Source organism: Carex rostrata, chromosome 16 (assembly GCF_964058835.1).
Source record: "Carex rostrata chromosome 16, lpCarRost1.2, whole genome shotgun sequence".
NCBI lineage: Eukaryota > Viridiplantae > Streptophyta > Magnoliopsida > Poales > Cyperaceae > Carex > Carex rostrata.
This window is the reverse complement of record NC_135933.1, coordinates 3,411,073-3,432,713: the sequence shown is the minus strand read 5'-3', so window position 1 is coordinate 3,432,713 and position 21,641 is coordinate 3,411,073. Positions and strand designations below refer to the sequence as shown.

At 34.4% G+C, this 21,641-nt stretch overlaps 3 protein-coding genes across 3 annotated transcripts; all 3 read right to left on the bottom strand.

Moving 5' to 3' along the window:
* Nucleotides 1–2,073: 2,073 nt before the first annotated feature.
* On the bottom strand, nucleotides 2,074–6,721 carry LOC144567513 (putative HVA22-like protein g). Its single transcript, XM_078317661.1, has 6 exons — nucleotides 6,658–6,721; nucleotides 6,472–6,570; nucleotides 5,385–5,441; nucleotides 5,234–5,297; nucleotides 4,324–4,536; nucleotides 2,074–2,482 (listed from the first exon to the last, which is right to left on the bottom strand). The coding sequence occupies exons 1-6, from the start codon at nucleotides 6,687–6,689 to the stop codon at nucleotides 2,204–2,206; spliced, it is 744 nt and encodes a 247-aa protein (XP_078173787.1). The 5' UTR covers nucleotides 6,690–6,721; the 3' UTR covers nucleotides 2,074–2,203.
* A 2,515-nt stretch (nucleotides 6,722–9,236) lies between these two features.
* LOC144567619 (endoglucanase 24-like) lies at nucleotides 9,237–13,761 on the bottom strand. The gene is made up of 6 exons (XM_078317794.1): nucleotides 13,314–13,761; nucleotides 12,373–12,656; nucleotides 11,500–11,937; nucleotides 11,065–11,212; nucleotides 10,371–10,537; nucleotides 9,237–9,942 (listed from the first exon to the last, which is right to left on the bottom strand). Exons 1-6 carry the CDS (start codon nucleotides 13,522–13,524, stop codon nucleotides 9,613–9,615), a joined length of 1,578 nt encoding a protein of 525 aa, XP_078173920.1. The 5' UTR covers nucleotides 13,525–13,761; the 3' UTR covers nucleotides 9,237–9,612.
* Nucleotides 13,762–16,682: 2,921 nt separating this feature from the next.
* Nucleotides 16,683–19,758, bottom strand: LOC144567592 (seipin-2-like). The gene is made up of 3 exons (XM_078317756.1): nucleotides 18,770–19,758; nucleotides 17,247–17,796; nucleotides 16,683–16,981 (listed from the first exon to the last, which is right to left on the bottom strand). The coding sequence occupies exons 1-2, from the start codon at nucleotides 19,625–19,627 to the stop codon at nucleotides 17,338–17,340; spliced, it is 1,317 nt and encodes a 438-aa protein (XP_078173882.1). The 5' UTR covers nucleotides 19,628–19,758; the 3' UTR covers nucleotides 16,683–16,981; nucleotides 17,247–17,337.
* Between the last annotated feature and the right edge of the window lie 1,883 nt (nucleotides 19,759–21,641).

Here is a 21,641-nt window from a genome sequence, read left to right as displayed (position 1 = left end):
ACAAATGTACGTAGCTTGGTAGCTTAAATTTGTTCATACAGAACTATTGGCTAACAATCATGACATAAAATTAAACAAATATATAAATCACTCACAAAAAATATTTATAACAAGTATGATATATGTTCATACATATATGTATTTTTATACTTGAGTAGTTCACATACATTTGCATAGAATTGGTATGAAATTTACAATAAAAATGAAAATAACTCATTTGGGAACTTGTAGTTAATCATTTAGAAACGTGAATTGAATATTTTCTAACTTCTTATGAAAACTTTTAACATCCAAAAAATCAGGAACTTCATTAAAACCTCAAATTTGCATACAAATTGAAACATAATATGCCTCACGTTCTCAACTCATTTTGTATATAATATATAACTGAAAGCTACGTACGATTTAGAAGAGAAGACAAAACATGTGGATTATTTAAAATCTTGGGGGATGTAACTAAAAGTTGCGATTTGAGGCATATATACATCAATGCATGGTCTGTCAAACAAGTTTAAATAATTATATAATTATTTGTTCATTTATTTAATGTTCAACTTTTTAGATTTTTTGGTATGAATATTTTAGACTTGTCACAATCCAACTCAACCGAACTTCTTACTCGATCTCCTGCTTGAAAGCGAATTGCTATTGACAACATACAAAGAAAATTGGATTCTTTTTCCCACTTTCTTCGGAATGCATCATTGCATCATTAAAAAAAATAAAAAAAAGTATATACAATATTTTACTTTACTTTTAGGTAAAAATTTAAATAGCGTTTATCGCGTCATAACGGACTAGCTGAAAAAATAGCGCGCTATAGCGCCGATAGCACCATAGTTTTGATGGTTCGAAAATGCTATAGCGGCGCTATAGCATGCTATTTAGAACCTTGGTTTTAGGAATTATTCCGTTATTTTTATCGTAACCTTAAAAAATTAAATAAAATATATTTTAGGTCATTGTTCTTTGTTTGAAATCTTAGGTCAATGTTCCACTACAATAATAATGGACGTTTCTTTCATTTTAACATTAGCTACTGATTTTGAGGTGGAAATTCCTTTACTTATCCCTGACAAGCCACAAGTATTCACATATGACAAATTACTATCATATTCACACAATTTCATTTTGGAAACCTCATTGATAAAACATGACCATCCAATCATGTTAAGCCATCTTACAAAGGAATTGGCGTTTGGAGAGAAATTGTCTACATTTTGCTTTCCTTTCGTTTTATTTCTACCAAACCTATCAGTCCTTGCGAATGGGCAAATATATAGTTTTAGCTTTTTCAAGTATTGGCATTGTACCTTTCAGTTTGGACTTTACCTTTCCAAAACGAATTCCAGGTAGAGTCTGCCAAAAGTTGGTACATGCATCTACTAGCAGAATGGTAGGTACCGTAGATTTTTTTTTTTTTAGGAGAATCCCGTAGGCATTTCATATTAATAAAGGATCTAAATATAAATTGATACAAATCTTAAAACTGTCAAATTTTTATTAACAGTTCCGTGCATTTCGATCATACTTGAATTCTTTATCCATGCTGATTTGGAACAACCTTATCCCCTCACATACTTGTCATCAGATTGAGTTTAGTGACTTTAGTCCGGTTAGAAATAATTCGGGCCGTCAGATGCTAATTTTCCTCAGTCAGGTACCTGGAAGGATAGTCCCCTCCCCTCCCTCCCCCCAGGCCCCCACCCCACACACACGCGCGCTATTTTAAAACACATTTCAGATAACTGTCAGAGTGTCATTTCATCACTATTTTAATAACAGAAACTGACAGCAACACCAACTTAAACATTGGTTACATTGCCAAATACTCGATAAACTAAATTGCATAAAACAACGGTTCAGAGACATTCATAGTTTACCAACCAAAGAATTTTTGCTTCTTTTATCTTTACCTACATTTTCTTATTTATCATGTTAATTCCATAATATATAATTGAACCTATCTCAAACATAAAATTAGACCAAACAACTTGAACAAAGAAAATGAATTTGAGATCCTGGCAGCTCTTTAGTGAGAGAATATAAATGGTCCTTTAATAACCCGAATTAAGAAATGAAACTTCCCCCATTTCAAAATCAAAAGTTCTTGTAATGCAGCTATATAAGAGCACTCAAGAAACATTTTGGATAGCTGAAGCTGAAATTAAAAAAAAAAAAAAAAAAAATTTACAAGTACAGGCTATTTCGGAGTATCAGGACCTGAATCGGTACCATTACCAATACTACCCATTCGTTTTCTCAGTCTAGATCTGGTCAAACGAATCGCATCCTCAATAGCTGACTCTTGTGCTGTCTTTTCTGTTCCATCTCCCTTCTCCAACGCTCCAGTTGATCCAACTTCAGTTGGTTTTGGTAAATCAGAGCTGGAGGCATCCAGTTCATTCGTATCAACTGGAGAGGAAGAAGCCACAGCTGATCGTTTCTCTTGTGCATGCAACTTGGCTGAAGGCACATTATCCTGTACATCGCATCACAAATTATGTTATTTATCCAGAAATACATTTTTAAGTTTTTTTATTCCGGGCCAGGACCCAGGACCATATGTAAAGAAAAGTAAATAGCACGGGTGGACCGTGGTATTTGTGTCTCCCTGCTAAAACAATTATTATCACAATTACCCCATAAGTTAGAAGTACGGGGACCACATGTACCCCCAAAAAAAACACAAAATAAGGCATCCTCAATGGCAGTATAGCACACTGGTTTCCATATTTCTTCAACATGTGAATATGTGACAAGGGAGCACTGGCTTCAATTAAAACAACACAAAAAGGTATCCTCCAAAGCACACTGGTTTTTATTAAAATAATTGAGGAAGAGAGAAGGGGTCGTTCAGCAATATATAATCTTCATTCTCACTTCAACTAATAGTATAAAGGGCTTTTTAATGACCCTAGTAAAATGAAATGAAGTGAAACAACACTTCTTCTAAGCTAAAAGCAGATACAAAAATTATACCACATCAAAGAAGGGGTCATGATATCAACACTACAAATCTTTTTATTAACACAACATTATCTAAATATTTTAATATATAGACAAATTTACCCTTCATTAACTATTTTCTTTAGAAATTGTATCCCTCTCATTTACCATTATAGTATTTTCTTTCCTGAAAAGTTACTTAGTAAATAATAATATTCCTTCACTCTCATACATTATGATATATTTTTTCTTTCTATAAAAGTTAAATTAATAAATTAAATAAATATTTGATCATATTTGTTATTTATATATTTCATCATACTTTTAAGATTTTTAAATATATTACAAAAATGAAATATTTTATTATATTATTGAAAATCTATCATTATATACGTTTATTTTACCCAAATTCACAAATATCTACTTACAAAAAAAAAATGGCAAAATATTTTTTGTTGGATATAAATCTATCAATACTAATATGTAAAATTTCACCAACAATATTTTTTTTAGACAGGATCTTTTCAATTATTTTTCATTGAATATATTCATTACTATATTTGTTATAGATAATAAAACTCATTTAAATGAAGAAGTCAAGAAAAAACATGTTAGAAAAAGGGTTTTTCAAAATGAAAAACGTTTATTAATATATCTTTTAAATGAAAATTCCATGCTCTATGTTGTAATATTTTGAAGATTTGTGTTATAATTAAACTTATTAATTGTCGAAAAATTATTTTGGTGTTGAGAAAATAGATATATACACAAGTTTTAATTTTATTATTATTTTTGGATGGGTAGAGGGTGGGGGGATTTCATGGGATGGTAGTAAGGGAGTATATATGTTTTTTGTGCTTTTTAGATAAATAATATTCCAATTTAGATAATAGAAGACGATCCATAAAAATCAGTTTGTTTTAAAAGAAAATAGTAGAAAACCAAAAAAGAACCTTCTAATAGCTTGATAAATAACAATAAAATCATTGAAAGCTCCAATCTATTTTTTTTTCCTCTATGAAGAAGATAGACAGATTAAGAAAGTACATTAAAAAATATATTAGCATTAAAAAGTTTCCAAATTAAGAGAGCAACATAAGTAATTGATTGTGGAGGGCAATTTTGTCTATCAAATAGAAATTTTAAATTGTGTTGTGTCAATAACATATTTTGTAGTGTTAATATCAGCTCCCTCAAAGAAGGTATACTGTGGAACAAAAGGCATGCATATGTGGAAGGTGTATTGCATAAAATGGGCAGCGTGGCTCAAATGGTAACAAAAGGCATAATAAATTGAAGAAGGTACAAAACTGACAGTGAGTATTGTTGTTTTAATGTTCAAAAACTATAGAACCAAAAAATAAATAACAAAACCTTGACAGGGGATGTTTTGGAGGCAAGAGGATATGTGGAAGCATATCTGATTGCTTCAAAAATCAGTGTCTGAGAATTCATTAAGGCCTTTGAACAATAAGCTGCTGCAATGTCAGTGGCTCTTGTTCTCAACTCAACCAAGTTTCGATCAATCTCTCTCTCATGCTTTGCCACAAGTGGCCTTAAGAATGTGTCATACACATACGGTGTGCCCTATAAAACATATGAAACATATACAGCAAGATGGTGCTATTGAAAAACTTGATTGTCTTACATGTAGCCTATAACTGGTACCGGAAAGGTTGCCATTTTAGTATATTAGGTGTCAATTTTATGGGTAAGGCTAATATGCTATGGGTTGCATAGAGAGCTACGGTACTACGGCTCAATATTCAAGTTTTCAAAATCTTAACGTTTGATCTGAACCGTTTATCTTATTCTCCATATTAATCATATTAATATGTGTTTGGAGACCAAATTTTACATTTTTTAAAAAAAGATTTACTATTTTGTTATATAGGTAGAAAATCAAATATCTGAATTGGTGCAGAATTTTTTAGATCAAGTGATTTTTTACTTATCTGAAAAAATAGTAAAAAATTTCCAAAAATATAAAATTTGGTCTCCAAACACATATTAATATGGAGAATAAGATGAACGGTTCAAATCGACCGTTAGGATTTTGAAAACTCGAATATTGAGCCGTAGCACCATAGCCCTCTATACAAGCCATAGCATATTAGCCTTACCCCAATTTTATTTTCTAGGTTCTAGACAGTGCCTTTACTTATCACTTAAGTTACTGCATATACCATGCTGGTAATATGAGTTGAATTTGCAATCTTTGAGTTGCAACAGCTTCGATAAACCCAACATATTGTGTAGTTAAAATGAGAGAAGAGCATCATACATTTGTTTTAGGATACCAGAGGTACACAATAAAAGCCAGCTTTGCCTCCCCATACATTGGCAACCTAAAAGAGACAGTTCCAAAATTAGAAAGAAAAAAAGGATTAAAATTGGACATGTTACATGTAAGAGGCATCATGTTTAAGTTTTACCATGAAATGATGTAATCTGAAAACCTTTCAACAACAGTCAGGACGGCAATCAATATCCTGCCAATAAACATTAATATTTTCTTTTTTAAAAACGTCAAGAGCAAGAAACTATACAAAGATCCATCATGTCAGATGTTGAATTGAATAATAAGCCCCTATATAACATTTCAAAGATGTTAAATTTGTTCTGGTTTTCATACTTACATTCTAGGCATTCAGTAATTATGGTAACAAAGCAATAATTTCAAACCCAAGCCTAATCCTTGTTCAATCATTAATATCTAATAATGATTCGGCTCGGCTCAATGAGAGCAGTAAAATGATTCGGCTCTAACTCAGCTTGCTTTTAAAAGAAAAAGCTCGGCTCGGCTCGGTTCATGTAAACACTTGGTTTGACTCGGTTCGTGAGCCGGCTCATATTACATGTTCAAAAAATGATCGAAGTGGGATAGAGATATTCTACCGACTTTAAATTACATGTTGAAAATTTTTGATCATTTTTTAAAGAAAATGATCATTTCTTTAAAATAATTTCAAAATGCCGGCTCATATTACATGTGAAAAACTTTGAAATTTGAAAAAAAATTGAAATTTGAAGATGAGAATGATGCGACCAATGATTTCGTCCATACAAATTCATCAAAAAAATTTACCCTGTACTAAATAACAATATAGAAATATATAGCTTGATCATCATGATCATTCGGAAAAGTGTTTTGCAATTGTGCTCCAAAAAAATATTATTGTGACACGACATCTGACACCATGGACAATCTATCTTCATTAGAGATTAATTGACTCCATTTTTTCATCAAAGGACAAAATATGAGCCCGCTCATGCTCATGAGCCGGCTTGCGAGCTGAGCCAAGCTTTTTTTTACAAAAGTGAGCCAAGTCGAGTTAGGATTTTTTTTAGTTTTGAGCCCGATTCATTATGAAATATTGAACCGCTCAACTCATTGATTCGCGAGCCGGCTCGACTCATTAGCGGCCCTTATTTATTATGGTGCTGCTATTTGGCAAATATTTGGGATGGAGGGATGTGCAAATTTCTCATAAGAGTTCCCTTTTTCACTTATCAACTGACCAGTATTTTAACCAAAATCGCAACTTCTCAATATCTGGCCTGTTCAATTCTACCGTCTTGTAGCAATTGTAAGCAGGATAAGCATAACCAAGAGCCAAGCTACGCAAAAATAAAAGAAAATATTAAAGATCAAATTATGATCCATCAGTTAAATCATTTCAAAGTTTAATCCATCACATTTCTTACATTAGAGCTCTAGTAAGGAAAGAACCTATCATCTTTTCTCAATTATCCTTCTTAACACCAATTCCTGCAATAAATAATTAAACTTACTTTTTATAAGAAATTGAAGAAGCATATAATCAGAAAAACTCTTAGTCATTCGATTGCTCAATGCATATAAACGTAATAGACAGAAATTTTAAGAAGAAAAACCAACGAAGCCAGAATCTTACTCTTGGTTGATATGGAGAAACTGCGAATTTACACAAAATTGGGGACTATTGAAACAAAAAGGAATTGAGCGGGACTTGAGCCCGCTCCACCTTTTCGATAAAATGTAAATCAAAGAAAAATGTTAAAACTGAGAGAATTTATAAAAAAAATATGGCGCCAGCGTGGATACCTTCATTAATCTTCTACGCGAGAAAGAGGGAGAAACACTTGAATCGGTGGGTCCAGGATAATTTTAGAAGGATGGAGGAGAGAGAATTTTCAAAACGCTTGAATCGGCGCGTACGTACGGCCCATTATGGGAATTAGTTAGCAATTGGCATTGTCGTCGAAGCGGGACAAAACGGTGGGAAGGAGCGAATTAGTGAAGCGGAACGACTTCATCCTTTTGAGTTTATATGGGCCAAGGAGGCCTTACATTCTCACATGGGCTTGAAGCTCATAAAACTGAGCTTTAATGGGCTTTGAACCACAGAGAGAAAGTGTTTGAAATTCATTTTTGGGGGAATATTGTCATCTCTATGATCCAAAAATCTGTTCTCTTTTAAATACACATTTTTTGTCGTTGCGTGAATTTAGGATAATAGCCAGCAACTTGAAATTGAGAAAAAAAAAAAACTAAATGAATAAGTATCATATAATTTCATTTTATGCAAGGACTAATAAAAATATTTTTGCAAAGATAAAAATTACAAATAAATAAAAAAGTGTCAATAAACTTAGTCCCTTCTCCGAAACCTACGAAGTATTCCCCCGTTTCGAAGAATTGATCAATGAACCGACAAAAACATATTTTACTTGTTGGCAAACATTGATGCATTTATTGCCCGAATCAGACCAACAAACCAAAAATAAGAAGAAGCCAACCACTTTATTTGGTTGGTTAATGTTTAGCAACTCAACTCAGTCAAATACTAAGAACTAACATTTGGTCTAGTGGCAAAGGCACGTGGTTTCTATATAAGAGGTTATGAATTCGAAACCCGAATGGAACAAATCTTTTATTATAATAACAATGGTATTAAATAGTTTGATGACTTGACTTCCAACCATTACTCAAAAAAAAAAACTCAGCCAAATACATATCCAGTCCTTATTTGCTTTATTTAGAAAGGTTTTTAAAAGAAACTCTTATACAAGTTTTGGAATACATTCAATAAAGTTGAATTTGTCCTTGAAAAACCATAAAGTAAAATAAAATAACTCTTGTCTGTTAATGTAAATAGCTTCACTGATTCTGTACCTCTATAACTAGCTCATGTTTTGATTAACGACTGTATAAATGGGCAAATTAAATATTTTATAATGAATTGCTATGATAATTAAATATTTTATGCGTGTTTTGGAAAATAAGCCATTTAAAAGAACTAATTGCTGAAGGCGTTCAATCAAAATTTTAGATTACACATTTTATTTTATTTTGAAAGAAAGATGGAGATGAAGACTCCAAATTCCATATTCTTGTTATTACAGTAAGAAAAAATTTCCATTCGAATTTTAAACTCACAATCTCTCATATAAAAATCATATACCTTTATCATTGAGCAAATACTAGTTCTTAAAATTACACTTTGTAATACATGGATCTAAACAACTTGATATTATTTTGGAAACAAGAACATTCGTGCTTTTCCTTAAATATTAGGCAAAAAGAAATTTCTAGGCCGCACTCTATTTATTAGGCTTTACAAGTCTTTCCGCCTGCTGAATTCAGATCCAATTCGGTAACAGAGTAGAATTTCTAAATTATGACCGTTCTTTAACTTTATACGAATCTCAAAATGGATCCCTTATATCTACACTAGGTACCGAATTCTAATTGTTCAGCTGGAATCGTGCCACGTTTATTTGTAATTTGGTGCGGTATCAGAAAGGATACAGACTCCCCCTTGCTTGCAGAGTTATTTTTTCGAGGAAATGCTTGCATAATTCATGGTTGCAAACTTCTGATATGCATTACCAGTAATTATAAAGAGGTCTAATGCTTTGGAAACATCGCCACAAAAAGAATTCCACGGTTGAAATGATTATGTTGGATCCTGCAGTCTTGTGGAATTGGATTAAACTGCCCTAGTTGAAACTGTAGAACTAAAAAAGTCAAATTCTAATGCAAATCGTTTAAATTGTATTTATACAGCAATTATGTGAATAATATAGAGGTGCATGTTTATGAGATTGTGTAGGCGCCCCTCACCTCGAATGTTTGAAGGTTTTGAGGAGTATACGTGAAATTCCCCCCCTTTTTTTTCTATCTCCACAGCTAGTGCGTAATAATGAGATCATATTTTTTGTTTTTTTGATGAAAAAGGTAATAATGAGAATATGAGATGATATATGTTTTAGTTTAAAAAGAATAAAAGAAAAAAGCAAGATGAGAGAACCTAGGTCTAGCTAATTAATCATAGTTTCAATAACTGGTAAAAAACAATCTCAACGGAAATAAAAAATTTACATGCATTTCCAAGAATAATAACATCATACTAACTTTTAAAACACATAATACAACAAACAATAATTCAATCATGAATTGGAGCTCCACGGTTTACAACAAACTAACTCGACTACAACAAATCCAAATCACATATTTTCCCTCAGCCCGATTTCTATAAAATGGCTCTATCTAGCCCTCGAATGCTCTTCACACATATCATATACATTGCTGCATTGCGCTATCAGCTCAGATAAGAAAACCTAGGTCTTCTTAACAAATAAGGGAAGCTCAAGTGGTATTATACAAGCCCATGAACCCTATGAGAGAGAAAGAGAAACAGATGAGGTGGTGACCAGCCCAGAAAGCAGCCCGACCAGGACAGCACTGTTATACGTGCTCGGCTCATTTTGCATGGAGTTATTTCTCGAATCAATGAAAGAATCATTTTTAAATGGACCACCAACCAGGGCTCCAGTTGCAACATTAGGGTTTGGGCTAGTGGATGTAAGCCATTGAAAACCCTTGCAACCAGTATTGGCATCAACTGGAATTGATGCGCCACGGTGGTGCACCTGTTGTGGGTAGTTGTCACCGTACCCAACCAGGTAACTCATCTTCATTGGGTTGTTGCCTAAGAGGTAATCAGCCTGGTAAATATTAAATACAAGACAATTAGAATAAAAAATGTTTATCAATAAAGGTAAGAGTAATTGGATTGTTGTGTTCAAATTGTGGCCGAAAACACTACTATATTAATTCATCTTGGCTCTTAAGCAACTTCGGCTGGCTGTCACAAGTTGGAATCTAAATTCAAGCATTTGGGCAAAATGTGGCATTGTGCCCAGTTCAAAGCTCTATTGATCAGAGCGAGGCAACGACAATATTAACATCTATTGGCTATTATGCCCACTCCCTTCCCCACGCAAGCAAAAAAATAACAGTATAAGATGCAGGCATTGCCGAATTGTAGTATGTACCTTTCTTCATCCAACGTAGTCATATTTTCTTGGTTATTTCTTTAAGGATTTTCTGATGAACCTTCTAAAACGGAAAAAAAAAAAAAAGGAACAATTACTTGGGAAGCTGCAAATTTGCGAAGATCAGTTGGAGAAAAAGATTGACCACTGCAGCTCACTTCTGAAGTACGTGTAGTCAGCATATAGTCACTGTAAACTACTGCTAAGAACGCGGCTGCCACAGGGTGCTGGAGAGCATTCCACTCATCTATCCACACTAAGCCTCCTGAAAGAAAATCAACAGCATAAATAAATCAGTCAAAGGCTGGTAAATCAAATGATAAAAAAGGGAAATTATTTTCACCCGCCAAAGAAATTATATAAAGCACGTCAATGAACTACAGTACGCCTTTTTGAGTTTTTGTTAACATGATAAATCACTTTCTTCTTTAGTACATTGCGTCTGTTATCATCCAACATACAGTTAACCTTTATTCGTTGACCTTAGGAGTAGCTGGCTATTGCATTTTTTTTTCTTTCTGTGTGACTGGAGCTCAAAGAAGTTGGTAATATTATATTCTTATAGAACAGTTTGACTGGTATCAACTTATTTTGCAATAATGCAGTCTCATACTTGCTAGCATATTGGTAATGTAATTTACTTCCTAATTACAATATAGTATTTTAGGTTGTGTATTTTGGTATATTTATTGAACTAAGGCATATAATAAAAAAAGAACCATTTTTTGGTTACTTAATGATTAAATCTGGAAAAGAAAATGTTAAAATTTAATAAACTTTGGTGAGACTAACCACTTGTCCGGCTAGTAGTGGCAGTTGGTGAATCAGGTAAGAGACCACACACTACAGCCTCGGCTGTTTTCCTGTACATACCAAGGCCATTGTTCTCTGCATTTGAGGCTTCTTTTGAACTAAAGAATTTTACTCTCGATAATAGGACCTGTATGATGCAAAGAAAAGGGAAAAAAAAAGTTTTAGATGTTGCTCATATCAGTTATCAGAAAAACCTTTAATTAAGACAAAAAAAAAAAATCATTAAACTCCAATCTGAATATGGAAATTAGCACAAGTTATCAGTATGGCAATAACCGAAAAGGGTTTTAACTATTTGCTAATTTATTTAAGGAACCAACGAATAAAATCACTCACTGGGTGTTAACAATGTCAAGTACAGCCTGCGATAAATCATACAGTAAAGAGGATAGCTAATTAAAAAAATCAACTTGCCTGTGTACCAGCCCGTTTATCATCCCAGCTAAACCATGTCGGCCGACCCCAGTCAGCATAAGAATTCCCATTCTTCACCGTTACATAGCTCAAGTACTGGCGATCTCCAGTTGCATGGTACAACCAGCTTGCAGCCCATAACAGCTCATCATGATACCCTGTCGAATTATAATACGTCTGGATCTTGGGGTAGGTAACAGTATATGACCCCGGATAAGTGTCCGCAAAAGTGAACAGCTTCTGTGCATGCTGGATGAGAGTATCAGAGTAATCCTTATCTTTGGATTTAAAGACCAGTGAAGCAGCCGCCATGGCTGCGGCTGCCTCGGCCGCCACCTCACTTCCGGGGTTGTTTTTGTCAATTTTTATTAGCGGCCTTTTCTCAGTCATGTCTTCAGGTCTTTCCCAGCATTTGTGATCTGTGTCGGGGTCACCGACCTGACAAAAGAATGATAACAGTTATGCTAGAAAAAAAGAAATACTTCAAATATAATGTGTTGCAACTTGCAAAGTTATTAGGCAAGGTGTAAAACCAATTGCTGCTACATAAGTGCTTTATCCAGAAAAAAAATTTAATCAAATTTGAAAAACCTAAAGAACCCATGTAACATATTTCAAAATTAACACTGAATTGTTATTACTTAAGAAAGATTACGTTTTCAATATCTGTCTATCTATAATCCTTTTCTTTTTGTCTTAAATTATTATTCACATACAGTGGTTCTGTTCCAAATTTATGTAATATAAGCAATTGACATTGTTCAAAAAGGTAACGAACTAATAATATATTGCCAACTCAGATTGTTTGTAAACTATCATGAACTTTTCATGCTTAAAGCTTTTTTTTTTTTTCTTTTAATCTAAAGACCGTACCTGAATGTAAAGCACATTATCAGAAGGATGAGCATTGATGAGAAAATCGGTTATCCACTTAAGCGCATCTAGAGATGGATCAAGCTGCTTAGCAGCTGCCATCTGATCTCCATACTCCAAAATTGACCATGCCAGCACAGTGGCAGTGAATGCCATAGGAAAGCCAAATTTCATGTGGTCCCCAGCATCGTACATTCCTTTTGAAAGGTCCAAACCCGCTTCCTTCCCATCATCCAAAGCTGAATCACCTCTCCAGGAGATCTTGTTGTTGACCAACTTACCAGCTGTACAATGAAATTACAATTCTAGTTAGTAACAGCACATATATGATTATATAATAGTGTTGTTTTAAAAGATATTCACAACTAAAACATTTTTCATGTTCTTATTGCCACTTCTCCCAACTCCCTTTAAGGTTCTATGATTAACTCAAAGAAGATAGCCTTTTATCATGGACAAAATAAATCCACATATGATGTGATGATTTGTTTTATATTTATATAGTACAGAGGATTTCAAATCTGCCTTATGCTGATTTTTTATATTTGTTTTACACATGCAATAATTTATTTTATATTTGTTTTTAGCTCAATCAATGACCAGAAGTAACATCATTTGGTTGACTATCCAAGAAGAAAACTATAAACAAATGAAAAGTTAAATTAATTATTATTTGCAAACTCGAGATTTGCAATAGTGTCACTGACAAGCAGGAACCGCTTACCCAGTCACTGGCTTCATTTTCTGGATTGTGAAAATTATCAGATCTACCTAGATCTAAGAACAGTAAAACATCAATTTGTGTATTGTGTTCCCCCAATATAATCACGACTAATCCTTGCTTGCATTCTCAGATAAATAAAACAATTAACCAATAAAAAATCTATAATTAAATTTAATTAGAGATCCAAGCTGGTAACAGCAAAAAATAAGGTAATTACCTTTCTGGACTTGGAAGAACTGGAGAGCAGTGCCAAGTGCATTGGCGTATTTCTGATTTATCGCGCCGGGTGGGCCCGGGACAGGGAGCGGCTCCGACTTATGGGACCGCTTCTTCATGATAGCCACCACGCCGGCGGTGACCACCAGCGCTGCCACCACCACCACAATCAGCCAACCGCAACATCCCTTCGTGTACTTCGATGCCCCCATTTCGCACTAATCCCAAAGCATTCAACGATAGTCGGATAAATTGATGCACTGTAATTTGGTTAGATCTTTTGGAAAATGTACGAGAAGTGGGAAAGATTATGGATCTCCAACCGACGGTGGCAGGTGCAAGGCGTGTGTGTAGATTTGGGAGAGAGAGAGAAGCGAGGGAGGGAAATGATTTGTTCGAGCGCCTTTTCTGAGCTGTTGTTCCGTTGCTCTCGCTGCTCAGTGAGGGGTGGTGTGTCGGTTGTAAACAAATTACGGTAATAGCCTCATGATGGTCACGATCAGTTAGGTAGGGATTATCTATTTATCTAGAAGGATAGCCGAGAGTGTAACGGGTTGACAGAAGCATTTATTTCGCATGTTTTTCTTATAATAAGATATTAGGAACTAGGAAGGACCGGATAAACTACTCTTTGTCGACAACACAACACGAAGAATGCCAAAGAAAATAAAATGATAGAAGAGAAACAATTCAGAATGAAAATATGCTGCCTGTACCATGTACAATACTCTGTGGCGGGTGAAACTCCCAGTGGGAAAAGTTAGCAATTGACAAGATTTATATTAGGTTAGGATTCATTAATAATAAATTAACTCAGTAATTTTGATGATCATAAGAATAATTCTTAATTTGAAATCCGATATAACAGTTAAAATGTTGTATTATACCTATACCATGGACATGCAAAATGATAAATTTGACGTAAATTTTGTTGTTCATCAAACGACTTATTGTTCACAGCAAATTATTTTTAATGTTTTTCTGAAATATCAGTTGACAGTAAAGTTACATTAAATTTGGTATGCAACTAATTATAACAGCAATAACATGTCTATAGATATTTTTCATTTTTATAATATCTTAGTGTTGTAGTGTTGTAGTGTTGTTTGTTCAAGTTGGTCCTATGTTATTTTGAATACTGAAGTTAATTGCCTTGGGTTAATATCTAAGATTTGTATTAATTTGTAAGTTGTAACATATCGTTCGAACTTAACCTGAATTTGGTCGTGATTGAGGTAGGTCAGGTCTTTTTCATATAATTTACTTGCGATGTTTATATATTTTGATAGTAGAAGTGGTGGTCGTAAATGGCCAAAAACCACTTCATATAATATCTGACCAACCTTTCACATTTATTGTGCCGAGAACAGCAGAACACCAACCATGAGTCTTATCAAAGGTTCTATCGTTTGTTCTATGCCTTTTTCATTTTCAAAACTGCAGTGCATCATAGAAAGCAATCTGATACCAGCGTCAGAAAAGCAGCAAATCAGGTTCGTTGTCAGTGCTGGTCAAGATTCCTTGAATGATTTTTATAATTGTTTTGTCATCAAAGTTAGAATAATACTTATCGTCTTATCATGTTAAGTCAACGATTCGAAATTCGCAGACAGCTATCATTTTTTTTTAATTAATCAGCATGTTCGAAAGTAAATTAACAATGAGCTTCAGTCTATCTTCACACTGTCACACACTACTAATGCGAGTGAGATCTCTTAGCTTATGGCGAATTATCTCGAATTGCACTGTCATACACTAACTATGAATTATGATATTATATAGTGGGGAATTATTAGAAGCCCTAATCTGAGAAATGTACTGAACAATTTTGAGACAATGTCTTAGGGATCTGAGCCCGAAAAGACTGGCCCAATTACGAGTTCTGAAATTTACTAAAACCCCTTGGTTCAGCCTGTTTTACCTTGTTAACGGATCACACCCATTGAACCCAAACCCAACCCGTTAAACATCTCAAGCCATATGACTATACCCGTTCAGCCGCTCCAATTTTCAAGCTGCTCTGGGGTGGTTTTATACCTTGCAATCGGCGCGGATTTGATTGTTCCTGCTTTGCAGCAAATGCACTCAAGGGAGAGAAAAAGTTAACCAAAGTATCAGAAATATAACCAATGGATAAACAGTGTTGATTAAGACAAACAAATATAAAACAAACAATGGAATGCTTTAGCTACTATTGTCTGGTTTCAATATATTTCACTTCAAAGTTACGTATGACTTCAATTTGTATCTTCATACGAAAATTTTCACAAGTTCCTGCACCTTTACCAAAATCACCTGAACTACATCCAAACAACACTACCGTGCAACTTTTTAACAGTTCCCCTGAGACCTCCCTCTTCCGGGAAACTCAATTTAGTCATTTCACAAACTCACTTTCTAAGAATTTTCCATTCAAACCATTTATGTTCTGGATCAAACAAGCCCTTGCGGAACGTTAGCAAGGTTGCACTCACCTCCATAATATCCAGTTTAGCCTCTACCAGTAAGTTAGGCACAAGTAAGTGTAACAAATATAATACCAATTTCATTCGGAAGCCTGCAATTGATTTTGCAATAAGACAATGCAAAGCTGAGTAAACAAGCCTATGTGTACCAGCACAAGCTGAATAAACAAACCATTTTCGGTTATTGTGTGCCAGATTGATTCTCTTATTGCCAGGGTACAATGATGAAGCTGAATAAATAAACCCATGATCCTGCAATTAAGGATATACTGATTTTTGTCACCCCATCAACTCCCCAACCTACCACTAAAAACAAATCCCAAAATAAAGAAAAATAACAATAAGATTGATGAAGACAACACCACTAATATGTACAAAAATCCCAATAAATTTAAAAATGAAAAATAGCAGAATCACTATTGTGATGATGACGATGCTTATATTTATATAGATTGTAATTCAGATACCTGGGAATTTGGTTCAAAGCCTTTCGGCACATGTCATGTTTGATACCATGAACAAGACAAACTCATGACTACTGAAGACATCAAATGCTTACCAGACAAGTTATAGTGTGCTAAATGTCTACCTAGATATCATGGCAGGGGAAAAAAAGGCAAATAACAAAAGCAGCTACCTTCATTTTCTTATCCTTACAAGACACAAAGTGAGCTCCACAATAACGGGTTAGAAGTGATAAGAATAAGATACTGAATTCATTTTTTTACATTTATAAGGAACAAAGAAAAAAAACATTGCAGAGAAACACAAGTAATTTAAAATTACAAAAAGATGAGAACAATACATGGAAAAAAGGGACAACTCTATAAAATCACCTTGAAAGCCAACATATAAACCACTTGAACTTATATCTGTGAAACGATTGAAACAGCAAAAAAAGCATGTTTATGAAAGCTACATTGGTTATAGTTAAGGAAAAAAAAAATTATGTTAGTGACTGCGGGACATGCAGTAATTCTTCCACGTTAAATGTGTAAAGAAAAAAAATATTTACAGCTGTACAAAATCCATCTTGATTTTCAACAAGTGTACGACTTGAATATTGGCCCTACAAATATTGAAACAGTGAGAAGCCTGTTTATGGAAGGTACATCATTTATTAACAATATTACAAGAAGACATAATCTGCCGGTTAGTGACTGCAGAACATGCAAAATTATTCCACTGCTGGAGATGAGGTAACCTGCAACAAAATTTTAGAATAGAAAACCTTACACGTAACACATACATTGTTTTCAGAAAACAAATTTGATTGCCAAAAGATGAATGGTATACTGTGAATAGCATCATAACCAATCCAAGGGATAAATAACACATGAACTTAAAACAATCACCGTAGGCAAATAAAAAAAAAAAGGGGTCTTTGGGGAATCTGCAAGTCAGTTATGACTTTATACAAATAAAGACCATAACCTTGAAACGTTCGCAAAAGATATGGAAGAACTTACCAGGATTGACAATCTGCAGACCCTGGAACCCAGTAACCTCTCAAAAGTGTTGACCTCATCTCTATTCAAATGCAAAAAACACTGCTACTCATTACACCTGTCGAGTGGGCCCTGTTGCCAACCTAACTGTTTGCGGGACCACTACAGATTTACAGCAAAGAAGTGCAACCAAAAGTTCAAACACAAAGATCCCTGTACTAATCCACACAAAAATTGTCCATCTCCAATTCCAAATTATTTTCTTGAGCAAAGGCAAATCAGACTCCAGCCTTAAAGAAGCTGAATAAATTTCTGGTATACCTGCACCAGGATTAAACTCAGCTCTTTGTTCGAGAATCAATCTTATGCAAGCAGTCGGGTCTGGTCCCTCTTTTAGACCCTTCAATTTAATTTTAATTATTTGGGCTTCTGACAAGTAACCAGTTATGAGGGGCCAGGTTTTGATAAAGGTCTCCAGTAGGTGCATGTGAGAGCTCTTGAATCTTAACATGCATGGTTGGCTTGTAGTATATATAACTTTGCCATCAGAAGACAAAAACTCTGCTCTGACCTAATCAGAAAAAGAAAAAAAATCTATACATAAACCAACAAATAGAACAAAATTAGAAAATTTGACCTATACAAAACCTTATTCATGCACCTACAAGTTGGACAAAACAAAATATAGGTCCTAATGGGCATGTAGTTGAAGTCAACCCTAAAAAAAATGTCTTAACAACCCTTTATGAAGGACTGCACAGATTAAATAAATTGTGCAGCTCTAACTCATTAACATTGATGAGAAATATGAGTAGAACTAGGGTGCTCTTAAGCTCACCAAAGTGTTTGGTGAGCTTGACTCTAAAACCCATCAAATCGATTTCAAATGACGAATCCGAACCGTTGAAACCCGCCTACCTTACGTGTGATGCGTCTACATGTGAAATTTTTAAACATTCGAATTAATTTAGTATAAAGTCAAGCGGTCAAAAAACGTTCAAAAAATGAATGCACTAAAATTAATTTATTAACCTTCTAATTTTGACCGATTGACTTTATACTAAACTAATTCAAATGTTTAAAAATTTCACATGTAGATGCATCACACGTAAGGTATGCGGGTTTCAACGGTTCAGATTCGTCATTTAAAATCGATTTGATGGGTTTTAGAGTTAAGCTCACCAAACACTTTGGTGAGCTTAAGAGCACCCTAGTTCTACTCGAGAAATATAATTAAAATTTCTTATAAAAGGAGCACTACTCTGTAACTTCTTAACGATAATTTCCATTGGCAGAACAATAGAGGCAGTAAGTAATATCACCAGCAATGCTTTCAAGTTGTAACTGGTTATGGTTTCCTGATATCATCTAAATAATTACTGCGGTAAAAATGGTATATGCTATATAAGACCCAACAATTCATCCATAATAAACATCTTTTTGTGAATGGTTTGTCGGCTTTGCTTCTGTCTTGTTGCTTTTCCTAACTAGCCAGATGATGGGGCAAAACATAGTATATAAAGATTAACCAAAAATAAATATACCTGGAAAACCCCAAGTCTCCTGTTATAATCAGACTCAGGCAAATTCAACAAGATCGTCAATTCAAACTTATGATTTGCCGGTATCACTCTTGTACCACCCCACTTCTTGTGAAAATTCAGTACCCCGGTGCACGAACTAATTGGCACAAGAGCCGCTGGGCTAGGTTTAGTGTAGTCAAAGTTTAACTCCTCCTTTATCTGAACTGGCTTATCCACTATTTTCCCGACAACCAAGCCGCCTCCCAGAAACGCACCTAGAAACATCCCCATAAGCACCACACACACATAAATAGCCCAAAAGGAGCCCCGAAAAAGCCTAACAACCAGCTTCCCAGCCTTATTCATCCCCAATTTATCTCCAATCTTTTTTAAAATTAACGAAACCTTGACCAATATGTATTTTCTGAGGCGCTTTATAAATCCAAAAGGGTCCATGAGAAGTGTGACTGAACAGTGTAAAAGCCATATGGGAAATGTTATGGAGCTGACTATGAGAGAAAATTGGAAAAATATAGCTTTAATTATAAAATTAACGATAAACTCTAGAAGGCTTGGCGCATGTGGTGGTGGTGGTGGTGGTGGTGGTGGTGGTGAAGGTAAATTGATCACGGCCGTCGATATGGCTTGAGGTTCAGCTTCAATTGTGATTTCAGAGTTGGGCACGGTTTCCAAAAGGACCGGAGGAGGATTGATCGTAGCCGTTGGAGAGGTGCCATCTGTGTCCGAGACGGGTTTGTCAATGGGTTCGAAAGGTTCCGTGTCTTCTAGAAAGTCCAGTGCGTCGAAAAAGGAATCAAAATCGGAATCGGAGTCGGGGTCAGAGTCGGAATTGGAGGCGGAGGAGGAGATGGTTTCCATTGCAGGAGACTGGAGGGGAGGTGGGAAGGGAATGCCGAATGCGTGAGGAGACGCACTCTGTCAGCACGGTTCGTTATTTGTTTATTAAATATTGTTCTTTCGTTGCCGAATCCGGGACTGATTGGAGAAGGAAACCAGGGGGTGAAAGAGACGCGGTGGGCTTTTCTAGGCTAGGCCAATGCTGGACCACCAGCTCTATTTTCTGTGAAATTTGAAGAGAGCTCCTGTAAGTGTAAGGCTGTAATTCTATCACTTGCGGGAAACCTCTGTATTAAAAAACTAAAAGGCCTCTCCATAACAAGCCCATCCGTAAAGAGAGGCAACGTGGCAGGATTTGGATAGTGTCTGCCCAGTCTGAGTCTGACGTGAAAGTGTTCGGTCGGATGAATCCAATTTTATATCGTTTTTTAATTATACGAGGGGATACAGACCCGTGTCGGACTGGATCGGTATCGGATAAAAACAGATACATATATTTTGTTCATTAATTGTCATGAAAAATGTCAGTTATTTGAACTAAGACATATAGAAAAGGAAATAGAATTATGATGCTTTTAAGCTCCTTAAAATTTTGGTGAGCTCAATTCCAAAAAAATATATCATTACTTTTTCAAAGTATAAGTTTAAATCATTAAAACTGATTTACTTCGCGAATATTTACCTGTCAAATTTATAAATTTAATATAAAGTTAATTTTAATACATTCATTTTTCATTCATTTTTAACCAATTTATTTTATACTAAACTTACCCAAAAAATTAAATTTAACATGTAAAATTGTAAACGCATCATTGTAAATTAGTTTCAACAATTCAAATTCGTCATTTGATTTAATAAGCTTAAAAACACTCTAATTCTACTCTAGAAAAAAAAAATCCATTTAATTTTTTTTTATAGAAATTCGTACTCTCCCCTAAATTTAACAGCGACATGGATAATTATTTCGTACATCGTTGCAAAAATATTTAACTGTATTAACATTTAAATCTAGGTTCATCATGTCACGGGCCCGGCCCAAAAGTAGTCGGTCATTTTTATTAATACCTCAAAAGAAAAGGTTAATTTTAAAAATAACTCCGTATTCTATTTTCTTTTCAAAAATAATCTAACTGCCTGGCTCACGGGCGGTCTCCTAGGAGACCAAACCCCCCCCCCCCCCCCCCCCCCCTCCCACGGGCGGTCTCCTAGAGGACCAAACTGCCCCTCCCACGTGCGGTCTTTTTTTTTTTTTTTTTAAATCTGAGTATTTTGATTTAAATAATTTTGTGAAAAAAAAAGTTTTATTGTTTAGAGTGTATGCTAAAAAAATAAGACATTTGATAAATTTATGAAGTGATGTCGTAACTCTTTATAACTTTGATTTTATTTATCAGTTAGATATCACAAGTCTAAATATAACACTAATAAAGGACTTGGCCTTTATTCAAAAATTTCCAAGCTCTGACAGCTTGTTGATCTTTTTCTCTTTTTCTGATTTTTATAATATATGTATAATATATACATATATACATATACACATATACATATACACATATACATATATACATATATACATGAGGAGGGTTCAAATGCCTCCATCATGCCTCCATTTTTAAAAACTTAAATAACTCAAAGTTTAAAACTTAAACGTCAAAATAAAACCGTTAGATGTAATCTATGTTATTTTCTCTATGTGCCCATAAAAAAATATCACATTTTGATTTTGCTTTTATATGAATCAATAAGTTGAAAAATCAACGTCTATAAATTATCCGCATTTGTATAAGCTCAAGATGACAATCAAAACAAAGTTGAAATGCCATAATTTTTTACATGTGCATAGATAAAATGATATAGTTCATATCCAACGGTTTTATTTTGAATTTTAAGATTTAAATTTTGAGTTATTAAAGTTTTTAAAAATGGAGGCATGATAGAGGCACAAAAAATGAGGGCATTTGAACCCTCCTCTATATACATATACATATACATATACATATACACATATACACATATACACATATACACATATACA